Source organism: Manacus candei, unplaced genomic scaffold (genome assembly GCF_025592945.1).
Source record: "Manacus candei isolate 608988 ecotype Guabito, Panama unplaced genomic scaffold, ASM2559294v1 h1tg000017l, whole genome shotgun sequence".
NCBI classification, from domain to species: Eukaryota; Metazoa; Chordata; class Aves; order Passeriformes; family Pipridae; genus Manacus; species Manacus candei.
The window spans coordinates 633,642-644,326 of record NW_026138065.1 but is presented as its reverse complement, the minus strand read 5'-3'; the positions used below and the strand labels follow the sequence as shown (position 1 = coordinate 644,326).

At 39.3% G+C, this 10,685-nt stretch overlaps 1 protein-coding gene across 1 annotated transcript in view; it reads left to right on the top strand.

Moving 5' to 3' along the window:
- Positions 1–1,254: 1,254 nt before the first annotated feature.
- COG2 (component of oligomeric golgi complex 2) overlaps positions 1,255–10,685 on the top strand; it is a 28,190-nt gene continuing 18,759 nt past the window's right edge. Inside the window, exons 1-9 of the mRNA XM_051783513.1 lie at positions 1,255–1,397; positions 1,983–2,144; positions 2,879–2,944; positions 3,768–3,848; positions 4,462–4,565; positions 5,799–5,907; positions 7,619–7,798; positions 8,826–8,950; positions 10,177–10,303. Coding sequence (XP_051639473.1) covers positions 1,326–1,397; positions 1,983–2,144; positions 2,879–2,944; positions 3,768–3,848; positions 4,462–4,565; positions 5,799–5,907; positions 7,619–7,798; positions 8,826–8,950; positions 10,177–10,303 — 1,026 coding nt within the window. The 5' untranslated portion in view covers positions 1,255–1,325. The remainder of the gene's footprint in view (positions 1,398–1,982; positions 2,145–2,878; positions 2,945–3,767; positions 3,849–4,461; positions 4,566–5,798; positions 5,908–7,618; positions 7,799–8,825; positions 8,951–10,176; positions 10,304–10,685) is intronic.

Below are 10,685 nucleotides of genomic sequence, written 5' to 3'. Positions count from 1 at the left end.
ACAGCCTCAGGCTCAGAGAGGGGAGATTCAGATTAGATATTAGAAAAAGATTTTTCACTGTTAGGGTAGTCAGACATTGGAATAGGTTGCCCAGGAAGGTGATGGTCACCATTCCTGGAGGCATCCAGATCTGGTGCTGGGTGATATGGTGTGGTGGTTTAGGGGTTACAGTGGTAGTGCTACTGGATGATCTGGATGAGGGGATCAAGCCTGCCCTTACTAAATTCATGGGACACAAAATTGGGTGTGAATGTTGATCTGCTGGAGGGTCAGAAGGCTTGGCAAAGGGATCTGGGCAGGCTGAATAAATGGGCTGAGACCAATAGTATGAGGTTCAACAAACCCAAGTGCTGGGTCCTACATTTTGGCCATAACAATCCTATGCAGTGCTCCAGGTTTGAGAAAGAGTGGCTGGAAAGTGGCCCAGTGGAGAACAACCTGGGGGTGCTGTTGACAGCAGCTGAATATGAGCCAGCAGTGTGCCTAGGTGGCCAAGAAGAACAATGGCATCCTGGCCTGTATCAGCACTAGTGTGGCCAGCATAATTAGGGAAGGGATTCTCCCCCTGTACTTGGTACTGATGAGGCTGTGCTTTGAGTACTGTGTCCAGTTCTGGGCCCCTCAGTTCAGGAAGGACATTGAGGTGCTGGAGCAGGTCCAGAGAAGCACAATGAAGCTGGTGAAGGGACTTGAGCACAAGTCCTATGAGGAGAGGCTGAGGGAGCTGGAGTTGTTCAGCCTGGAGAAGAGGAGGCTCAAGGGTGACCTTATCACTCCCTACAACTACCTGAAAGGAGGGTGTAGCCAGGTGGGGGGTTGGTCTCTTCTTCCAGGCAACTAGTGACAGTATGAGAGGACGTAGTCTTAAGCTGTGCCAGGGAGGTTTAGGCTGCACATTAAGAAGTTTCTTCACAGAAAGGGTGATCAGATATTGGAACGGCCTGCCCAGGGAGGTGGTTGAGTCACCGTCACTGCAGGTGTTTACAAGAAGACTGGATGTCGCACTCAGTGCCATGGTCTAGCTGACAAAGTAGTGTTCGGCCATAGGCTGGACTCGATGACCTCAGAGGTCTTTTCCAATACCTTTATGATTCCTTGAATGTGTAACCTCCCCCGAGGAGGCTGGCTAGGTCGGCTGCAACCCCGCCTGCCTCACACACCGCCCGCCCCGCCCCGCCCCGTCCCGCCCCGCCCCGCCCCGCCCCGCCGCTGCCTGCCGCAGTGCCGCTCGGAGCCGCACAGGGGGCGCTGCCGGTGCCGCCGCTCTGTGTTGCCGCTCTGGCGCAGGGGGCGGTGCCGCCGCCCTGGGCCGGGCCGGGCCGGGCATGGAGGCGAGAAAGATGAACCTGCCCCGGGGCCCCGAGAACCTGTGTTTTGACAAGGACGAGTTCATGAAGGTGGGTGGGGGCCGCCGAAGCTGGCGAGTTGCGGAGGGAGGAGGGGCCTCCTGAGGAGGGGGCTGGCGGGTCCCCTGGAGGAGAGAGGGTCGCGGAGCCTTGATCGGGATCTTACAGGTCTACCACGGCTCTTCCCCCGGCCTCGGGCTTCGGGAACGCCGAGTGTGTCACTGACAAGGGATCCGGGATGCGGCTGTGTCCATGGAGGGCTGGGCTCCGAGTCTGGCGGGACCGAAAGGCCTCATTGCTTGGAGAGGTTTAAGTAGTTCTTAATACTGAATTTCGAATTTTGGTTGGTTGTTGTTTTGTGGGTTTTTTGTTTGGGTTTTTTAAAGTCTTTATAGGGAGTATACGACCCTGTATTTTGGTGAGCTGGTCTCTAGGTACTCTGTCCCAAGATACTCTGTGCTTATTAGCTTAAAGGCCGAGAGTTTGGAACATTGGAAACTACTGACTTAAGAAGCCTTTTGCCCCCTAGAGCTTTAGTTCGGTCAACTCACTGGCACATGGAGTACTTTATTTTGGGTGTGTTCCCTGTGTGAACTGTTTGCTTACATTCTTCTTTCTTTCCTGTTTGACTTTCAGGCGGATTTTGATGTTGATCATTTTGTGTCAGACTGCAGGAAACGTGTGCAGCTGGAAGAGCTCAGGGAGGATCTGGAGCTCTATTACAAACTCCTAAAAACTGCTATGGTAGAACTCATAAATAAGGACTATGCAGATTTTGTTAATCTCTCAACAAATCTAGTAAGTGTTATTAGTTGTACTGCATAGTTCAGACTTAAGGTGGTTCAGTGGGATTTTGTTTTTCACATGCAAAGTATATGGCTTTTATTTTGTCATTGTTAGATTTAAGATGTCTTAAACTGTGAGCCCTTGCACTGAGAGAAACTGAAAGACTGTTCCTGTAGAACTTAGCTACTATACAGAATTGCTCTTGGCCTGTAATAAATCTTTAGGTGTATGCTTTTTGTCTTGAAAAACTGATTCATTAGGAAGTTAGATTCAGGACAAACTTTGTTTCAAACTGTCAGCACTTCTAAAATTAAAGGAAATAAATCATTTAAATAGAATAGAAATGATACAAGTAAGGCCTTTCTGAAGGATACTTTAGAAATCTTTAAATTTTTTTATATAGTCAAAATATCTAAAAAAACCACAAACCCAATGTACTTGACTGAACATTGTAATTGTTCCAGATGTATAGGTTCAAAGACTGAGATTTAACATTTTTGTGGGAGGAAAAATTTCTCTAGGTGGAAATTTTGTTTAACTTTTGGCTTTATGTGACAGGCAGTGTGATATTTTTATGTCTCTGTTTGAGACAACATATTTTTGCATTGAATTTAAAACTGGAGATTATAGGGGGAGGTTTGTTTTCTCAGTTCTCTTTTAGTATCTGTAAAATGATAGGCTTTGTCAGTAATTCATGTCTGAACTCATTGAAAAAGTCATAAATGTGTTTATGGTAATTTCTTTAGGTTGGCATGGACAAGGCTCTTAATCAGCTTTCAGTACCCTTGGGACAGTTGAAGGAAGAAGTTATGGTATGTTCAAAACAATCATTGTAGACAGCTGGGTAAACTTCAGCTCACTTTCATATTGTGTACAGAACATCTTTTACTGAAGTTAATACTTGTTATAATAAACTTCTTTTTGAAAATTGATGACTGGTAGTAGGAGAAGCACTGTGTTTTCAAGCAGTTGTATTAGCAGTAAATTTATGTTTTCAATAGCGGATTTCATCCAAGGGATAAAGGATTCCTTAAACATGACAAGTGAATGAACTTTTACAAGACAAGTCTATGGTGATATCTTGAAACTGTTTTAATATTTGAGTAACTTAAAAATGGTAGTAGATAATTTAGATGCAATACAGTCCCTTTAAGGACTGTTTTTGCTTAGTCTTGTGATTAAATCATAAAACGTCACCCTCTTGAAGGTGGGTATTATTCTGGCTCTTCCACCAGTGACTTGGGCTTTATAGCAAGGGCCAATTTTTGATCATCTTGGCAGCCACTTCAAAGAGATGTTTGCTGCATAAATGTACCTTCAAAATATCACAGTCTTGATGAGTAAAACAGAAAATAGGGTCAGTTGGGGTAGAGAAATCCTTATTATTTGAAAAACACTATTTAAAACTGATTTAAATCTTCAGTTTCAAGACATAACGCAGTGAGTTTATTGTCTGGTTGTTTTAGGTGATAGGTCATTTGTTCTCTCTAAGGTAGTAAAAGAACACTTCTGGAGGAAATATTTATACTTGTGGTGGCAATACCTTAATCTGTGCTCTGTTTTAAGTTTAGGTTTTTGAGTTAAGGTTTTCTTCAAACCTTAAATAGCTTTATATACTGACTTTTTCTCTCACAGAGTCTTAAGTCATGTGTCAGTGAAGGAATTCAAGCAGTAGATGACCGGATGACTAAACAAGAAGATATTAGAAGAAAAAAGGTACAGCAAATGAATTATTACCTTGAGAAGATTATCCTTAGGATGAATTTGGTTTTGCCATTAACCCAGAGAAAATAAAATTTATAAAGTTTTAGGCTATCTGGGTGCACACTGTGCAGAATTGTGTACTTGTAAAAATATATTTACATTTTGGTGGACAGACTTAATTTTTAACAGTGTCTAGTTGATCATGAATCTTTATTTTACTTTTGTTTCCCAAAATATATATGTTTGATTTAGTTGGATTTCTTTTTAATTATAGTTGTTCTTGTTTCTGACTGTAGTAGTATATACACTTATTGTGAATGGAATTGAAATACAGCTGTTTAATTTTTATAGGACAGGGGACACACTAACGTTTGTCTTTGTGCTTAACTTTGAAAAAAATCAGGGATAAGAAAAGTTGTCCTTGGTCCATGACAAACGTTTGTGGAGTTTTATGGACTTATGTGAGCAATACTTCAACTGAGACATGACTCAAGTATTAAGATGAAGGGGGAAAACTTACACCAGGAAAAAACCCCAAAGAACTAATTAACCATCTGAAATATCTTCTTTAGGTGATGTCAGTTAGGATTGGGGTCAGATATGGAAAATCTTTCTTTAATTACAGATGTGTGTCCTGAGACTTATTCATGTTATCCAGTCTGTTGAGAAAATTGAGAAGATTCTGCATTCCCAAGGCACTAAAGAATTGTCCTCATTAGAGGGAAACAGGTAAAAAAATATGTAATGTTCAGTTCTATTTGTAATTGATGGGACTAACTGAATTTCATAATGTTGCTGAAGGTAACTTTACAGGCATTAGGATATATTTTTAGGAATGTAACTCTGATGGAATAAATGACTGTAATTTTCTAGGTTTTAGTCTTTTGCCAACTAATCATTCACAGAACATGTAACTCAGACTCCAGAGTTCCAAATTACTGGTGTTGCTTTCGGTAAGCAACCTTTTGGAAGTTAGTGCAATAATTCTAGGTTTTTTTCTTGGACATTACTAATCTTGTTATGTCTGAAATACTCTCTGCAGTACAGTTTATTCCAATATCATTTGGAAGCGAAACAGAAAATAGCTTTTTTTGTTTTCCCTGATTATGTATAGCCAAAAGGACTTTTGCAAGAAAGCCAAAGGCAGGCAAGGCAAACATATAATAGTTTTGGTACAAGGAAGTACAAATTCCAGTCAGACCTCTCCCTCTGCCTTTGCTGAGGACTGGAAGATGTCTTTCAGCCAATTTGGAATTGATGTACCAGTCATGCCCTTGAAATGCTTGACTGGGATACAAGTGCAACTTCAGCTGGAGGGAAGAGACAGTGTAAGACTGTCACTTCAGTTTATTGTGCTGGATCACATAGTGGTGGGGGGAGCTGTACAGAAAAATATGTTGATACCTAGAGGGACAAAGCATAAGCAGATGTTTTCAGTCAGAGTGAGGCATTTTGCAGAATTATGTTTGTAAGCAAGACGGAACTTGAATGGCTGAAAATTTGGCTCATTATTGGGGCTGTGTAGATGGTAGGACTGTTTCTCTGGAGATAACTGTCATTAGTTTTACTGTATGACAGAAAGGGAAATAAGAAGCAAATCTGGATTGTGAAAGTCATGTAGTGCAGTTTCTGAGCTCTCTTAAGGCTGACTTTCATGTGATAAGCAAAACTACCATGTAGAAAACAATGCTTCATACTGCTGAGGCAAGAGCTTATGTACCTCTGAGCTTCTCTTTCATCCACTTCATATGTTGACAGCTGCAAAACAACTTTAATCATGTAGTGTGTTCCAGATCATTATTGCATGATTGCAGTAAGTCTAGTAGTACCTATCAGAATTCAAAATATTTAGATTAAACCACAAAAATTGAGGGAGAGCACTATCCATCTGCTACAGGTGAAAGTGAGTTAATTTGAAAGGATCTAACTGTGTATTCTTGTTTTGTATCATCTGTCTTCTAGTCCACTTTTAACTGGACAAGTTTTAGAGAGAATTGCCACAGAATTTAATCAACTACAATTTCATGCAGTACAAAGCAAAGGAATGCCCCTTTTGGACAAAGTGAGACCAGTAAGTATTACACGATAGCAAGGTTAACACTTGTAGAGTCTGCACAACTGATATAATTGGAAGGCAAATGCCTGTTTCCACAGAGTTTTATTGAATTATTTTATGGGGAAAATGGGTTTCACGAGGTCATTTTTATCAGTTGACTAGAACTATTGCTTTTTTTTTGTGGATTTATTCCTTGTTTGCTAACTTCTTTAGGATAAATTACTTAGAATAAGAGTAGGAAATATGACAGAGATTTCTGTCAACCTAACAAATCTTGCAGTTTGTCTGCTTACTGATACTGAGGCCTCATTCTGGAGATTTATGTTGGTTTTGTTAGCTGCAGCGTACAGACCAGAATATAAATGGAATGTGCCTACACAGTGGCTGGCTTGAATATATATTCAAGTTTGTCTTTTCATGAAATTACTCTGACCATTCAGATCAGTATACTAATCTCCCCAATATCCTGTTTGTGATAATTATCTAATGCAAAAAATTAATTGATGGTTTGGTGGCGTTTTTTCTTCTATCCATTCAACAGAGAGAGGGAACAAATGAAAACTGGTGCTTAAAGGGAGGTAGGAATATGGAGATGGGGTAATGCTTTAGGCTGATTAGCGTGGAGGTGTCATTCTTGATGGCTTTTGAGCTAGTAAGGTAGTTCATAGTTCCAGTTTCTCTATTATATGCCTATGCCTGTTGGCAGTATAAACTTGTTTCAGCTCAAGATGTCCATTGGTACCATGTCGATTCATGGACAGTTTACAGGACTGTTCTGGCCATTGAGTTATCAAACTTGGATAATAACATGAGTAAGGGCGAGCAGCAGAGAAGTGTATGTGGTGGGAGAACATTTGTCATGTAACTTCCTTAATGATGTTTGGCAGGACTTTTGTCCTGTACCTGTTAAGGGTTTTCAGAATGTAGGTTTTATGACTAATCAGTGATTGGGTTCCTGACTTTGCATGTTCAGTACAAATTCTGTGGAATCATTTTAGGATGGATGGACACAATAGAGCATGTAAAAAGGCAGAAAAGAAATTCTTCTGATTAAATTGATAGTTCAGATGAGACTACATTAATGTGTGTTGCTGAATTTGCATCAAATACAGAGTTGTAAGGACTGTCTTGGGCCAGGAGTGTATCTGCAGGTAGTGTAGCAATGAGTTGGATCTAGTGGGAAAGGAGATCAGGAAAAACGGTTAACAAAAGAGAGAATGTATGTAGATTTAACCCTTTTTCTTTTTTTTTTCTTATTGCTAGTGTCACTCATTGTCTTTGGTTTGCAGTAATTTGACAAATAATGTTGGGAACACACTGTCTTTTTAGTCTGACAGTGAGGAATAAATGCTACAGTTGTTATCTCTGGTCACTCATTGTAAATCTTTTGTTTGTTGTCACACACAGTGGTTCAGTTGAACAAGGAACAATTATTCACCTATTTCCTCTGAATTAAATGGACCTTAGATAAGTTACCATGTAACTTACAACATATAGAGGAAAATAATTGCCTTTAGCCTTATTATAATAAACACTGTGTTAAACAGCATCAGTAGTGCATTAAGTCTGTGTTCATGTTCATTAACTGCCAGTTGTCAAAACTTTGGCACCTTTCAAATGAAAATGGAAAGCTGAGTTAGGTATTTCTAGACAGATTTACTTCAACAATGATGGCAAGGCTTTGCTTTTGTTTTTATTACTCTTATTATTTTGTTTCTCTTCATAGCGTATAGCTGGAATAACAGCTATGTTGCAGCAGTCTCTGGAAGGGCTACTCTTGGAAGGCCTTCAAACTTCAAATGTTGACATAATACGCCACTGTCTTCGCACTTATGCAACAATTGATAAAACACGAGATGCAGAGGCATTAGTTGGTCAAGTGCTTGTAAAACCTTATGTAGATGAGGTAAGATAAAGTAAAAAATCCCAGCTGATTTGCAAATGTGCTTATTTTTCATGTTAACCTCCAGGTTTCAGTAGCAGCTTCAAAATACCTTTGTGGAGAGAGCAGGAGAACTGAGCGCCAACAAAATACCATTGTCAATTTGTTTATTGTTGCTATTTAATAAAAAAAAGATGGAAGGATTCTCTTACCTGCCTGTTACCAATTTCAGGTTATATCCAGTTGGGATTCTTCTTCTTATCTACATTTTTCTTGGGCTGAGGAATGAAAAAAACAAACCCATCCCCTTAAGGACAAAATTCCATTGGGTGCTTGCTAATGCTGTAGCAACTGCTACAGTGGAGGACAGGTCATTTTCCCCTAGGTTTTCTCAGTGTCTGTTCTTTCACTAGTTTTGCACCATTCTGCTTGTTTATGCAGCAAGAGGCAAAAGCGTTTAGACAGGTGGAAGAATACCAATAAACAAGCTATTGTTCTTTTTCTTTGTTGTCCAACTACTGTCTGCCTTCTCTTTATGGCAGAGATTATCCCTTTTCGCTGGATATGAGATACTGTCCAGACAAACTGCTTTGCCAGTTGCATTAAAGGCTTAGCTTTGTCACAGAAGTTTCTTGGCTTTGGCTTGCCTGTATTTGGAATTGGACCAACAACCTCTACATTTAGAAGAAATTTTTTACTTTATTCTGAGGTTTGATTAGCTTTTGTCAGTCAGTTGTTTAACTTCACAGTCTGCTTTAGGTGACAGTGATGTGACAGTGAGTTGGGAGCCAGACACAGTGACTAACATTCAAAAGCAAAGAGCACGTTACCATTCTTGGGGCTAGTCTTGGCAGTAAGAGTGCTGCACTAAAGGAAGTAATAATTCAAGCTGGCAAGTTGTACTTGTAAACTATAATATAAAAAAGTAATATACTGACTATCCAAATATTTGAGTTTATAGTGTTAGGAGTTTTGAGTGAGTAACTGAATCTTATATTACAGCATTTTATATTCACTTTTCTGACATTTAACACTGAACTCTTCCCAACAGGTGATTGTGGAACAGTATGTGCAATCTCATCCTAATGGCCTGCAGGCTATGTACAATAGACTGTTGGATTTTGTTCCTCATCATTGCCGTCTCTTGCGTGAAGTAACAGGGGGAGCTATTTCCAGGTGAATATCTTGGGGGTTTCTCTCAGTTGCACTGAAATGACAACAATTAATTTTGAAATGCTTTGCATTATTAGCTTTCACGCACTAATGACTTATCTGGACTTTTCTGAAGATTTGTAGTCAGGTTTGATTTCTCTCTCATGTCTGTGTTTTTCAAAACATAACAGTGAACAGACTTTCTTGGTGCTATGGCCCAGACCTTCAGAGGAAGGAAAAACAATCCTGTATTTCAGTAGTAGAAGTGAGTCCAGTTCATAATATAATGTGTCAGATAAGTTGGTTTTTTGAACCCATTAAATATGATTTTACACTTCATCCAAGGAGAAGAGCATATAAGTTCAAAAGTTATTGAGTTGTCAGTGCACATCAGAAAAGTGGGAATGATCCCCAAAGGTTTCACTGATTTATCACATGTTCTGAAACTATAAGTTTAATTGATTTGTGCTTACACTGTCTTCTCTGAAAGTGCTTAATTCCTTATGCAATTTAATTGCCTGTTTTGAAGTTTAAATAATTCAGGTCTACTGAATTGTATCCATTTATTCATCTGTTTGCAGGCTGGTTAAATAGTAGACTACTGTAATTAGCAGAACCATGGATGTAGCCCCTAGGGACTGCAGAATTACTTTTCTAGTTAGTCATCCATTGCTGAGCTTTTTATGACTCCTAATTTTTAGTAACATTGCAATTCTCTTAATCCCTCAGCAAGTGTTAATCTCTCTTCTTAATGGAATGTTTCCACTCTGTACTGTGGTGTACTGAACTGGTATTGAATGCTTTTATCTCTTCTGCTCTCAATTTATATGTTTTCATAATCAGGGTGGCTTTTAATCTTTTGCTTTGAACACAATATCATGTAGAAATACAGCTTAGAACAATGAGGAAAAAGTTCTGCTTCTTTTCATTACATTAGTCACATTACTTTTACTCTGTAGGAGTTCTTAGCTGAAATGTGCTCATTTTCCAGAACACCCTTGCAAGATATATAACTGATAAATTTTTTAAAACACTTTGAGAGTTATGAAAAATACTTTGGATTTGATGAGACTGTGGAATTGGATAAGAAACCTCACAGGAAGAATAGTTTAAGGGAATCTGCATAACTATGTAAAAAAAAAAATTACGTTTTGTCTAGTTCAGTGCATGTATTTTTTTAGTTATCCCTACCTCGAATTAGAAGCCTGGTGATAAAATATAACCATGGAATAATTACAATTTGTTTTCAGTGCAAAAGCAGATATTGTTCCTGGATATGATTTCTTAGTGAATTCGGTGTGGCCAGAAATAGTACGTGGTTTGGAAGAGAAATTGCCATCACTGTTTAACCCTGGAAACCCAGATGTGTTTCATGAGGTAATTAATTTTATTTTTTTCCATTTCTGATTTCTTTGACACACACAAGAATTAAATGAGTCGTGTTCTCTAGTTTTTTCCCCTCTGCTTTTTTTGTGTAAATTCATGTTGTCGCATGGCTGAAAGAAGAGGTTATCTCAAATCACTTGACTCAGTTTTTACAGGAATTAATTCTCCCCTGGAATTTGTCAGAAAAACTCACAGAGAAGTTATTGGAAACCATTTAGTCATGTGAATTAATATTTGTTTTGGCAATAGATGTTCTTTCATAATTGCAGAACTGCAGCATAATTGGAGGTGGGAGTGGACGACTCCAGTGTTCGCCCAAGTCTAGGACTCCTGTATAGCAAGGGCTGTCATGTTAATTAGATACCTGGGTTAC